The 14,831-nt window shown below is 36.8% G+C and overlaps 1 protein-coding gene across 1 annotated transcript; it reads left to right on the forward strand.

Annotated features, from left to right (window-relative positions):
• Positions 1 to 1,835: 1,835 nt before the first annotated feature.
• LOC145678710 (putative E3 ubiquitin-protein ligase sinah) lies at positions 1,836 to 2,585 on the forward strand. The gene has a single exon (XM_081749181.1). The coding sequence runs from the start codon at positions 1,836 to 1,838 to the stop codon at positions 2,583 to 2,585; it is 750 nt and encodes a 249-aa protein (XP_081605307.1).
• The last annotated feature ends 12,246 nt before the right edge of the window (positions 2,586 to 14,831 follow it).

Consider the following 14,831-nt stretch of genomic DNA (forward strand, 5'->3'; position numbering starts at 1 on the left):
TCCACGGTTGTTCGAGGTCCTCCTATTTGGATGTTTTTAAAAAGTAATTTTTAAAAACAGCACTTTCTTGATTTGGACTCTTGGAAGAGGGGTGGGGGAGTGTTCTAGAACTTTACCTCTTTTAGTTTCGTGTTATAGATACATATATTACAGTGGTATAAAATAATGAATTCAGCCCTTTTTGTTTCAATTTGGTACTACTCTTCAGCCTACTAAAGAGCTAGGACTGTGGCAACATTGACCGTCGTTGAAGTCCCCTTATTGGTGGCAGTCTTTGGTCACTCACTATGTGTCCCATCATTCACAGTGCCAAGGAATATGACAATTACGTACCCAGTGGCGGATCTAGAAGGTAAAAACTGGGGGCAGCCAGTACCCAGACTATGATAGGTATATATACACTTTTATATATATATATATATATGAATAATAGCTTAAATTATTTTGTCACTGAAAAACTGGGGGCTAGGCCTTGGACTACCCACTGATCTCCTGGATCCGCCATTGTACGTACCCGACCGTTCTTTGCAATAATACATATCTGTCTGCATGTCACCTGCTGTAGTCCTCTACAATATCTCTGGAACTGCATTCCCCGGAGTTCCCAGCCCTGGCTATCTACCTTCCTGGAAAGCGAGTGTCACGAGCCGCACGCACATGGTTACTGTAATGAGGTGAGGCGCCATCTTGTTGGAAAAGCACAAGTCCTCTTTCCGCCTCAATATTGTCCATTTGGGGAAAGACGTACTCTATCAGCATGTCATAGTAAACGTCCCCGTTTATTGTTTTTTCTACAAAAATGAAAGGGCCAATCCCACGATCTTCCATCAAACCGCACCAGACATTAAGTTTAGGAGAGTCACGTTGATGCTGAATAACTTCATGTGAATGTTCTGCCCCCAAATTCTGCAGTTATGACGATTAACTGTTCCACTGACATGAAATGTAGCCTCATCAGAAAAGAGAATCTTTTTTAAAATAAAAACTGACATCATCAATTTTGTGTAGGAAGTCAGCAGCAAACTCATACCTTTCGATTTTATCAGTAGGTTTCATTTCGTGCAACAGTTGTAATTTGTAGGCGCGCAACTTAAGTCTTTTACGCATAGCATCATACACAGTACCTTTAGGCACTCCTAATTGTAGACTACGTCTGGCCAATGACTGTTTCGGGCTCCGAACACAAGAAACACGGATCTGTTCACCAACATCTTCAAAAGTTCTCGGTCTACCTGGTGATTTTGCTTTTAAAACACTACCGGTTTCCTTGAAAGACTTTAGCCAATGACGGATAGTTTTTGCTGTAGGTGGTTCACCACCATACTGACGTCTAAAATTACGTTGCACTGTTATAACACTCAATTTTCTCAAGCCAAATAACACACTGCGCTTTCTGTTGCGGAGTACGCATTGTTGTTGATTTGCTCTGCACTGTAAGCCTGCTTGGACTGAATTAAGGAAACAGAGGAGAAAAACAGCACTGGTGCCGTCTCAAGGTCAAGCAGACCTGCCGACTGCAGGGGAGCCAAACTCGGAGAGTTGATGAATCAAACACCACAAACTAGAATAGTGTATGTCACTTTGTACAGAGTCTAGGACACATTAAAACTAGGGAGTTCTTTTTTAAACACACTGTATATTAAACTAATAGAACTAGTAGTATTCAAGATTTGATCCTTGAGAAACACCATACAACTTTGAAAAGATTTAACATTGTCTTCTTGGGAATTTCAATTTTAATATTACTAAGAATGCAAAAACAACTATTTTAAATCACAATACCTATACTAATTTTAAAATCCTTACTTTTCAGGTATATATAATTTGATGCGACGATGTCCAGCTTAGAAGAGATATGGGAGGAACTCAAGTGTAGAGTCTGTAATGAATTTTTTGTACCACCAATTTATTTGTGTGGAAATGGCCATAATGTGTGCAATAACTGTCTCTGCCGACATAGGCAATTGTGCCGCCAGTGCCATGTGGAAATCACAACAGTAAGAAATTTGTGTGTAGAGTCTATCGTGAAGAAGATTCGACTGCCCTGTCGAAACCGAGAATATGGATGTGACCAAAACATTCCACTTCATTTGAGGGGTGAACACGAGAGGCGATGCACTTGTATCCCATTCTTCTGTACAATTGGTGACTGCTGGGAGGAAGTGAGGTTGAATTCAATCACAAATCATCTAAATAATGTTCACAACATTCCTTTCGTAGACCTGCAACGACGAGATGATGGGACTGCTATATGGACGTGGCCAGATGGACTCGAAACAGAATTGTCTATTGGTCGAATATTTAGGATAAGTGGATGGGGAAGTTTTCTCTATAGACAAATTGAGAATCATTCGCCACCGTCCCTTCATGTTGTCCAGATTATCCATGCATCAGTTGCTCACGAAACACTGGTTCATAATATGCGGTTGCGAGATACTAACGGACGAGTTACTACGTTTGAAGGACCAATGACATCTGTCAGGATGACACGATCTGAACTGAATGCAAGTGGCAATTATATGATGGTTAGTGGTCATTATCCAGCGGAGTTGAAAATAACGTTTCAAAGAGTTGTTAGACAGTAAAACGGGACTAATAGTTAAAAAAGAACTAAAAGTAGCTAGTCCAGACCGTAGCAGCCGTCACAAGTAAAGGTTATCTCCCAAAAATTGCGGATCCGGAAACTGCACATATATTTAGATAGAGGAGGGCCACGAAGGAATACTGGTGAAATATGCCGGGCCGACAGCAAAGGATAAATCCAAGCAAGCAAGCAACCTCTCATTCACTTCCCATGGGCACATTGACTTAATGTTTTGCAGGTTGATATATGTATGAACACTACACATCTATTGGTTTGAAATTTCACGGATGTTGACGTATTGAACCCAATATAGGCGATCAAAATGTCAATGTGTCAACAACTCGTTTCTGGAATACGAGCTGAGTTGAGTTGATTTTGAGTTTAACGTCCCGTTCAGCAGTGAGGTTATATGAGACGTGGACCTTCTGATTAATGTGGAATCCGAACCACATGAGCTCCCGCAGGGAATCGAACCCGGGTCTCCCACGTGTCTGGAATACGAATTGTACTATGAAAGTACACTATCACTAGACGTGTACGAAAAGCATTACATGGTTCAAAATATCGCCATCTGAAACCAATATGGCCAAACAAAATCCTAAACCAAACAGCTCGTACTACAAAAACGAAATTTGATGTAAAGATCCATTACCACTAGCAGGTGAGGAAAATAATACAAATGGATCACAATTTCTACATCGTGTATTCAATATCGCCGCGAAATACGCATATAAAATATACTCTGTAAACAGTTCAGGTGGTTTCGCATGAAAATCACCTACAATTCACTGGAACAGATTTTGCAGGTGAAATGCCACTAAGTTAAAAAATGTTGCCAGTGTCTGTATTATCTGTCTGAAGAGTTACACGCAATCATATACTGTTCATTTGGGAAGGTCTAGAAAGCACTAGCCACAAACGTCCTAGAAAACGCGTCTTAAAGTTTGCAAACCATATCATATATAATAAAAATCGCCCTTGCCAACACAAAACATCGTGGCTACAAAGGTAACATCGTGGATTACGATCCAAGGGTCCTATCGATACAATGTTAACTTTATGCCTTTCTAGCTTCTATAAATTTTGATGTCTGCCGCTATTTGATTTTCGAATTTTACTTCTTCTTCTAAACCTTATCCCAGTTACCTGGGATCGATTTTCGGATCGCTGCTCTCCAACTATTTCAATTGTGCCATATCCACCGTGACAGCACTCTGCAGCATATCTTCCTTTACACAATCTTGCCATTCCTTCTCCGAGCATATACTCCCGATTGTTGCGAGAGTACATGTAACACCTAATACGTACTTCCGTAGCGCATCATAGACTACAAACAGTTTCTACTTTGTTTCATGTATCTACACCATTTGACCTAACATTTATTTTTATACACTCTATAAGTTATAGCGTCAAATTTTGGTGAAATATATGGCACTCCGACGCCACAATTTCACCAAAACATATGTCGTATCGACATAATTGCATGACTTTCAACAGAAACATTCCATGAATGATAAATGGACCAATACATATTTAGTTTGCTGTAACAATGTATAGAATAATTAATAACTATGTGAGTAACGAAAAATGCGTTTTTGATTTGCGCCAGGTGCGAACATAGGGCCCTTGGATCGTAAACCACGATGTTACCTGTGTAGCCACGATGCCAGAGTTGGCAAGGGCGATTTTTATTATATATGATATGGTTTGCAAACTTTAAGACGCGTATTCTAGGACGTTTGTGGCTAGTGCGTTCTAGACCTTCCCAAATGAACAGTATATGATTGCGTGTAATTCTTCAAACAGATAATACAGAAACTGGCAACATTTTTTAACTTAGTGGCATTTCACCTGCAAATTCTGTTCCAGTGAATTCTAGGTGATTTTCATGCGAGACAACCTGAACTGTTTACCGAGTATATTTCATATGCGTATTTCGCGGCGATATTGAATACACGATGTAGAAATTGTGATCCATTTGTATTATTTTCCTCGCCTAGTAGTGATAATGGACCTTTGCACCAAATTTCGTTTTTGTAGTACGAGCTGTTTGGTTTAGGATTTTATTCGGTCATATTGGTTTTCAGATGGCGATATTTTGAACCGTGTAATGCTTTTCGTACACGTCTAATAATACTGTACTTCCATAGTACAATTCGTATTCCAGACACGTGGGAGACCCGGATTTGATTCCCGGCGGAAGCTCATGTGGTTCGGATTCCACGTTAATCAGCAGGTCCACGTCTCATAAACCGCTGAACAGGACGTTAAACTCAAAATCAACTCAACTCAACTCTATTCCAGACACGAGTTGTTGACACATTGATATTTTGATCGCCTATATTGGGTTCAATACGTCAACATCCGTGAAATTTCAAACCAATAGATGTGTAGTGTTCATACATATATCAACCTGCAAAACATTAAGTCAATCTGCCTATGGTAAGTGAATGAGAGGTTGCTTGCAAAAGTCGATTGGCATGACCTTCGGGAGCCATATTGGATTTATCCTTTGCTGTCGCCCCGGCATATTTCACCAGTATTCCTTCGTAGCCCTCTTCTATCTAAATATATGCGCAGTTTTCGGATCCCCGATTCTTGGGAAAAAACCTTTACTTGTCAGATAGTGGGGCATCCAGGCTCAAATGGTTGGCTAATCAACTGCCAATGTTGTAATTAATTGATTTATCGAACATTTTTCAATGAACTCAGTTGTCAGCTACCGGAATCAAGGAAATATAAATTGTAAACTGGAATACATATTACCGCAAACTTAAACATAAATTTTTCACTGCGTTAACGCAAACCGTTGTAGAAAATGATCCCATAATTCCCAATAACGAAACTGCAGTTGCGATTGAGTGTGCGAGATAGAAATTGTTGCATAGAGACCGGAAAAAAAAAAGTTTTAAAAATTGAAATTGTGACTAGACTGATTAATTCATAAATTACATTTTGTTTCCGAATTAAACTACCTCAAAACGTTTTGCTTACATCAATATTACATGAAACATACCACTTTACCTTTTGGAAAATACATTTTAAAAAAATCTCCCTATTAAAATATCATTGCAACGAAGACTGCAAATTCTCTTATCCGTAGCACTCAATCAGGGACGTCATTTAGGGGGGGAAATTGCCCCCCTCAAGAGTTTGAGGAATACATATACTTTAATAGATTGCCTACTAATATACTAGTACAAAACGGGAAAGTCTTATGTCGGTGATGCTCTTTCCCCCCCCAAGCGAAGTCTGAAATGACGCCCCTGCACTCAATTCTTGCTTCTTGAAGTTTGAACGCAAATACAGCAGTTCGGATTCCACCTTCAATTGTAGATATATGATTTATAGTCTCGGTGCTGAAAGGAAAACTAAACTCCAACCAACGTAAAGCCTTTCTGGTGTGCTGCTAATAAAATAATTCAATTGACTGCCTCACGCGTGTCAGGTGGATCGAAACATAAACTGTATAGGAAGTGTTTCAAAGATACGATAATCATGCCTGGTGTTCTCCATGGATGCGAAACATGGTCGCTCATTCTGAGGGAAGAACGTAGACTGAAAGTATTTGAGAACAAGATCCTGACACAAATATTCGCACCCAAAAGGAAAGGGAATGGGGAATGGTTTAAACTTCAAAACGAGGAACTACATAATTTATATCGTCTACCAAACATCGTTAGAATCATCAAATCTGGGAGGCTCAGATGGGCTGGTCATGTAGCGAGAATACAAGAAAGTGGGAACGCTTTCAAAGTTTTAACTGGAATTCCAGTCCGAAAACGATCATTAGGAAGATAGGCACAGATGGGAAGATAGAAGTCAATGGAGAGCTTTTGTGAATGTGGCATTAAACCTCCGAGTTCCATAGGACATAGAGTTAGTTATTTAGTGTTTTAAGAACTCACTGATATCAGTTGGTATTCGTTTCAAATAAATTTGAAAAGTTTTCAATGAAACGACTATACATTCGGATCGAGAGAAAAATTTTAATTCCAATTATCCTACACGTACACATCTATATTATAGGTTAAACTGGAGTTATCAATAGTACATAATGCTAATAGGCTGATACTTTTTCTTTGTTAATTAGAAATGAAATTGTTCATGAAGAAGAATTAAGACTTACATTTTAATGTCAACTGTACACTTTACGTTTACTTCTAATAGTTTATTTAATGGATTGTTGTCTATTTCTTAGATACTTTATGTTGAAAACAATACATGACTTGAGTTACAAAGCTAAACCAATAGCGTACTTCCTTTCATAATTCGAGTTATTAAATATGAACTGGAAGTAAGAAAAAACATAATTGTACTCACACGATCTCAGCAGTGATAAAATATACTGTATACCGGTAGGCCTATATATGGCACATCTTGTACAATTAAAAATAAGTCCAACATTTGTAAAACCACAAAAGAGTAAAAATGTTACTACACATCACATTCATCTGATCAAAACAGTATTAGAAGTCTTATAGATATGTGGTTTTCAACAGCTGGTCCCCGGGCCGGCTCTAGTCCGCGAAATTATTTTTGATTAATGTCATTAGGAGTGTGGTGCTTTCTACTTTGCTGGTCTCAAATATATCTGTTTGTTGCCGCTCCACGAGTATTGAAAGGTTGAAAACCACTACCTCAGATCATCGCTCTTGGTAGTACCGGGAACACTTCACTTGGGACAATAGTGTCCTTACATAGTCATACTCCTTGGGTATTGCTCCAGTTTATCATTATCTTAAAACTTACATAAACAGCAAATGTTTGCATTGGCAGTACTGATACAGACATGTACGACATGCACTTTATAGGAAATTAGCAAAAAATGGTATAAAAGGTCGCATATGCTTATTATGATACAAAGGACTTTTAACGGTGCAGTTATACTATACAGATCCATAGATTTTAAAATTTACAGAAGAAATCTCTAATATTTTAATAGAGTAGTGTATAAGTAATGGAAATATGGTGTGCACTTACATCTGAAATGCGTATTTACGTGGAAATATAGAAATTAAAGTAGAACCTGAAATGCACGTAATCTTCAATAAGCTACCATAAAATTTTCGCAAGTCTGTAATTTCCCCATTTTGTATCGAGAATAGAACCCAACCAACCCCTTCGGGGCTTCTAACCCGCTCCCACTACTGGTACTACTACTACCACTACTACTCTTACTTCTATTCCAACTACTACTACTACCCGTTCCTCCTCCTACTACTACTGTTACTATTACTAAGTACTCCTACTTCTACTCTTACTACTACTTACTCCTACTCCTACTACTTACTTCTACTACTATTACTCTTACTACTTCTACTACTACTCCTACTATTACTACTACTTATTCCTCCTCCTACTACTACTACTTATACTATGGATCCATAGTAAAACTGTACGTTGCTACCTGTTAAAGTGAACCTGCACCGGAGAATGCAAGAGCACACCTCAGAAATGATTGCTGAAGGTACAATAAATGAAACGAAAAAGTTTTTTTTCTTTTTAAATGAATTTCTGTGTGGATCCGTATAGTGAAACTGCACGCTTTTAACTTTGTACAAACAAGGATGTTCCTCACATTTTTTAATCAACATAATAATAGTATCCCTACTCCAACTCATTTTTCTTTACTACAATTCAATTTCCCACATAAAACAAAGAGCATGGATATTTCACACAAAATCTTTCGCTTCCTTTTAACACACCACGAAATAGAGCAGGTTCTATCGACAAGAAATGCCATAGGATATGCCATGTCATGGGAAATGCTGTAGCATTTGCTATTTTACACGGTGGGATATCGATGATACGATTTTTGCTAAGAGAAATGCTACGATAAATGCTTTCGTCTAAAACTAGCCTTAGACATTGGAATATTGCATATGTTGTCTGAAGGCCTCGACCGGAGTAAAACTGCGTGAGCTGAGATCGTGTTGTAGACAATGCCATCTAACAATCCCACCAGTCGCTATGATCAAAAATGCATGCTGGTAGATTGCGTATGTCATGGTTGCAACAATGTGACACATTTATGAAGACCTGCGACTCCGTTCGAACGCAGTAGTGTCTTTATATTATACGTCCTTTGGCATCGACAAGGTGCAGTGACTCTTGTCCATACATTTCCTGTTCGTTTTATGAACATTTTAACATTACACTAATGGGTTCTTTATTAGCCAACTTATCATAGTACTACTTCTTGCAGTTAACTGAGAGATGTTGCTATGTATGTGCAGACGTTATCTCGCTAAAAAAAAAAAAAAGTCATTTGCACGTCAAATCCTGTTTGAACAAAGTTGTCATTCTTTATATTGTAATTTTTCACAAATAGCTGTTCTATTTGCAAAATGCTAGTAAAATATTGTTGTTTCCGAGGCCATATAATGTGAAATTTGAGTCCAATGGAATGTCATGAACTGTGTATCCAGATTCCTGTTCTGTAGGAAAATATCTGGCAGTAGTAATTGATTCACTTAATATTATTTTGTAAATACCATCTGGTTAATATCATTTAATGTTTTCATGCAAACGGATACAGCAGGTAATTTTTTCCCGCAAGGATTTTAGGTAACCTAGAAGTTGTATTGGATGTTGTAGCGGTCACCTAGGTTTGAAAGTTTCAAGTCATTTCCTATCTTAATTTATTCATTAAAATTAGACGGGAAGACCCTTAACAAACAATGGGTTCGATATCAATCGCTCTATACAAATCACCTGAGTTCAGTCAATATTTTTAAGATTTGTTACACGCAGCAAATGTAGATACGAATATTAATAACATTTACCGAATCTAATGTAGTTTATTGCAATCTCCTAAATTTCTCACATATTGACTTATTTGTAGCGACATACATTACTAAATGTAGGTGTTCTATAGTTGTTAGAATGTTGATATGGAAACTTTTATACATCCAAGTTTGACTCAAAACATGTTCTTGTAATATTTATTACTTTCACAAATAAATATTTCTTTTTCCAAGTTTTTGTCTTTGAGCAGCATGATTTCCCTTCTTCATTCTTACTGACTATTTGGAGAGCAAGAGATTTTGTGTTGAAGAATGAGGTGGCCATGCCTCCTTAAAGCCAGTTTTTAAAGAATAATGAAAGAAGCAACTTGACCTAATTTTTCGTCAACAATACTTTAGTACGTTCTTCACTTCAAAAATCTACCGATGGATAAGTGGAATACCGTATACACAGAGGCAAATGTGAGGGGGAATACGGGTAGACGTCGTTCCTCCACTTCCAAAAATATCTATTACGCCCCACTTGCTAAAAATTACAATGGTCAAGGTGACTTCAAGCGTTTCCCTACCTTTTCAGATCCACTTTTATACCTGCGTATATATCTAATCCTTCTACCTCATCATACATTTCAAATTCTGATCCTTCTTCACATCTTCTATAGTTCTATACTAAATAATATTTTTGGGAGGCCACATCCATGTAGAACTCCTCTTCTGAATGCACCCTGTCATTTATTCACATATTCTAAGAACACTTACTTGTTAATTCTAAGTGTTTCCTCTGATTCTTTGATCCTCCCATTTCAACCAAAACTTCTTCAAAACTCCTGACGTAACTAGTTCACTCAGACAAAAGCCTTTTCTAGATCAATAAACACAGCAAACACTCCTTTCCTTTCTCTGTAAACCTTTAATAGATTACTCTTAATAGGCCAATCACATTTATTGTATCTACTCCGCATCTAAAAAACTGCGGCAGCTATCGCCGTGCAGCTAGGCCACCCAATATACACCGTCTTATCCCACAATCGCGTCTGGTGAAGAGACACCTATCTCTCCTCCTTTCTTCTCTCCGATATTAAAATTAGCTAAAAACATGAGCGCAATTCTAATTCCAAACTACAGACGTATTGGTATCGATAGAATAAAATAATAAAACCGAGACGAAACAAGATCCATAAGTTGATGTAGGGAGAAACAAGCACATAAAATGAAAAATTGAAACCAATGAATGTCTATTACCAGAGGTTCAGAAATGAGGCAGGCAGAGATAGAGAGAGAGAGAAAAAGGGAGAGGAGAAAAATAAAACGGAGAACAGATAAAAATGTGGAATTTAAACGTAGTAAGAAAAGAACCTAACATTATAAAGTTCCATTTCCAGAAATCCAACGGTAATATAGAAATAACGTTTGTTTTTATATATTTTTCAGGACTATCCGAATATATATAAAAGATGCTTGAAATAGTCATTAAGTCACTTTAAAAAGGATAGCTTACTCAGTTTCCAGTAGAACTGTAGATCTCCGAGACACATCTAGGATAATGTCAAACATTGAACACATATGCTTTGTTTCCGCATGAAAATTTGATACTGTTCATTGGACGTACTGATCCAAAATTCATAGTTAGCATAGGTCATATCCTCCAGTCCAGTCTACTAATGCAAACTGAACAAAAGAAAAAGAAAGAAAGAATTGAATAAGTGCTATTTTACTGCTAAATTTATATCAGAAATACCCTATATTAAAAGTAGAAACTGTATCGTAATGAAAAGTTACAAATCTTCAAAGGAAAATTGGATGTTCCTTATTGATGTAGCAGACCTTGGATGTTTCAAATTTCAACGTGAATAACACATTGAATTATTCGATGGAAACAAATTTTGTTTCGAACTACTAGAAATAAGATTTTGTTTTCAAATAACTAAAGTGGGGACCATTTTCTAGTCTTTTCCGAAGATTTATCTGTTCCGATCATCTAGTATAAATTTCATCTATTGCGGATATAACGTAATTCGCACAGATAGAATTAACACGCTAGAGCTCAAACGGATCATCGTGTCCGTCGGGTGATGTTGGTTAGCTTAGGAACCCGGGGTCGAGGATTAAAACCCGTAGTGACCCGGTAATTCGACTGAGACTCCGTAACCCAGACGATAAAAAAGAGAATTTACTTATTCCCTTGCGTTTAAACAGCATTTCGTTCAAAGATGACCAGAACTGGAGTTATTATTTCCAGAGCACGAAAAACACGATGTAGAAATTTCCAGTTAATTAGATTTTGCGGACCAGAGCCCTATTCCACCATTGAACTTTGCAACGTTTCACTTTTCACTTTTGAACATTTGCAATGTGAAAAGTTTTTGAGTTCCACCATTATTTTTGAAGGACTTTGCATTTTGATGTTCTGCAACTGCAAAGTTATTTTTAGTCATGAATGGAAAATGTCGGAATATGAATGTAATTGAAAGGTAAATAACAGGGTATAGAGTCACAAATTACAGTGTATAATGGGAATTTTATTTTAGAGTATGATTAGACCTTTTATAAACAACAAACATGACATGTAAATGCTTTCGTTTGTAATGAATAAATAGAGTTTCTGTTGCGAAGTAGTAATTATTAATTGAGTTAATTCATGTGTTTCCATTATTTCATTTAAACTGAGTTCATAAGTCCAGTATTTAACAAGATAGTGGTAATTGTTACTATGAAGTGCTGTGGTACCAATTTCATAAAAGTTATTTATTTTGAGTCAAGTTTGTTCTTAAGCAAATATTCCTGCAAGTAGGTTATTTCGTAATTTCTTTCATGATGCACATATTAGTTTATTATGAAGAAGTACAGAGTAACTTAAAAAGATATTTTACTGAGTGCATTTTATACAAGAATTTATTTATTTTACACTTTCGTAGTTGGTATTGTGTCTTGCAGCAAACCAAATAAATTATGAGTTTAGTTGGGTTTCAGCGACAATTATTGTTGTATAGTAAAATATATACAAATCAATTAATTAAAAATAGGAATATAAAGTTATCTCAATCTGGGTTTTGATTAATTTGTCTTGTACTATGGACTTGGAGAGTGTTTCCCTTTGTGTATTTGCCAGGTGTGCATCTTAGTAATTATAGTGCTATTTCGTTAATGTTCTCCAATACGAATTCTACTTGCTCACTTGTCAAACGAAAGCATTTTTTAAACTAAAATAAATTCATGCCGTGGAAGTTGATTGTGCTTTTATATACTTTCTAGGAATCTCATCCTCACTTGATACCTACGAAACATTTTCAAACGACAATGGCTCTTAGTAAATCGTTCAGGCAAAGCGAAACTTCTCTTTGCAAAATACGATACAACTTTGCAAACCATTCCTTTGCACTTTTCAGTTTTAAAATGATGGTGGAACAAAAGTCAGAAATTTCTGCGGTGTTTGTAAATTTTCGCTTTGCACTTTTCACTTTGCAGAAATATTTTTTCCTGGAACATAAACCTTGCTGCAAATTGCAAAGCGCAAAGTGAAAAGTTGCAAAGTTTAATGGTGGAATAGGCCCAAGGTCCATCGGCCTCTTGCTCCATTTTAACTTTGGAACTTTGTGTGCGTGAGACAGAAGGGAGAGAAGTGAAAGATGCAGACAGGATAGGGAAACGTCAAGAAAGAGAGGGACGAATATAAATATGAAACATACTTATCATTACAGTGTATGATGAAGAACGCACACTACTCGAATTCTCGCCAGTGATGCCTTGTCAGATCTCCAACAGAAGATGAATCTCTGAGCCATTATTTTATGCGAAAAAATTATACTCCTTGACGGGGAAACGAACCGAGATTTTCCATTTAGTAGTCTAGAACTTTACAACTACACCACGGATTGCTCTACCCCAACTTTGTTTAACAAATGGTGTAGTGTTTCTTTCTAAGAACGATAACACGAAAAGTGTATACTGTAGATCAATGAAGTGTTTCGAATATCTTGGTAATTCCTTTGCCCTTTCCCAACCAACATTCGTAAATCGTCTCTATCATGAGACAGGTGGTCCACATTCTTAAGTATTGCTCGTCTAGTATGAGAAGTTGATTCTTCACAATCACTTTATAAAAGAAACAACTTCGGCGAAAACAGGATTTGAACCTATGTTGGATAGCTGTACTATTCGTAAATCCATTACGTTACTCCTACACTATCATGCCACCAAAAACTACAAGCCAGATATTACTTACCCTACTTACAAGCCAGCCCTGATCTTTGGAACGAACCGGCTTCTTCCTGTAAGGTTATTTACAACAAAGTGCATAACGAAATTCATTTATTCGACGATATAGAGAGAAATTAGTGTCGACTTATAAAGGAAATAACATACAATTCAGGAAAAATTACAGAAATAAAAACACATCATGCAGTAATTTCAGCATGCAAGTTCAAAAGTACGCGAATAATAATAATTGACAATTATACTGTGAACATTTATTATAATTATTGTGCGTGTTCCAGTTATAATGGAGCAAGAGCCCGATGGACCTGGTCTGCAAAATCTAATTAACTGGAAATTTCTGCATCGTGTTTTTCGTGCTCTGGAAATAACAATTCCAGTCCTGGTCATCTCTGAAAGAAATACTGCTTAAACGTAAGGGAATAAGTAAATTTTTTTTTATCCTCTGGGTTACGGAATCTCAGTCGAATTACCGGGTCACGACGGGTTTGAATCCTCGACCCAGTGGTGGTTCTAAGCTATCCAACATCGCCCAACTGAAACGATGATCCGTTTGAGCTCTAGCGTGTTAATTCTACCTATGCGAATTACGTTATATCCGTATTAGATAAAATCGATACTGGATGTTCGGAACAGATAAATCTTCGGAAAAAACTTGAAAATGTCGCCCTCTTTGGTTATTTGAAAACAAAAATCTTATTTATACTAGTTCGAAACAAAATTTGTTTCCATCGAATATTTCAATGTTTTATTCACGTTGAAATTTGAAACATCCAAGGTCTGCTACATCAATAAGGAACATCCAATTTTCCTTTGAAGATTTGTAACTTTTCATTATGATACAGCTTGTACTTTTAATATAGAATATTTCTGATATAAATTTAGCAGTAAAATAGCACTCATTCAATTGTTTCTTTCTTTTTCTTTTGTTCAGTTTGCATTAGTAGTCTGGACTGGAGGATACGACCTACGCCAACTACTGAGTTTTTTAGAATGAATTTTGGATCAGTACGTCCAATGAACAGTATCAAATTTTCATGCGGAAACAAAGCATATGTGTTCAATGTTTGACATTATCCTAGATGTGTCTCGGAGATCTACAGTTCTACTGGAAACTAAGCTATCCTTTTTAAAATGACTGTTTCAAGCATCTTCTATATATTCGGATAGTCCGGAAAAATATATAAAAACAAACGTTATTTCTACATTACTGTTGGATTTCTGGAAATGGAACTTTATAATGTTAGGTTCTTTTCTTACTACGTTTAAATTCCACATTTTTATCA

Source organism: Thermobia domestica, chromosome 1, assembly GCF_964235325.1.
Source record: "Thermobia domestica chromosome 1, izTheDome1.hap1.1, whole genome shotgun sequence".
Taxonomy (NCBI): Eukaryota; Metazoa; Arthropoda; class Insecta; order Zygentoma; family Lepismatidae; genus Thermobia; species Thermobia domestica.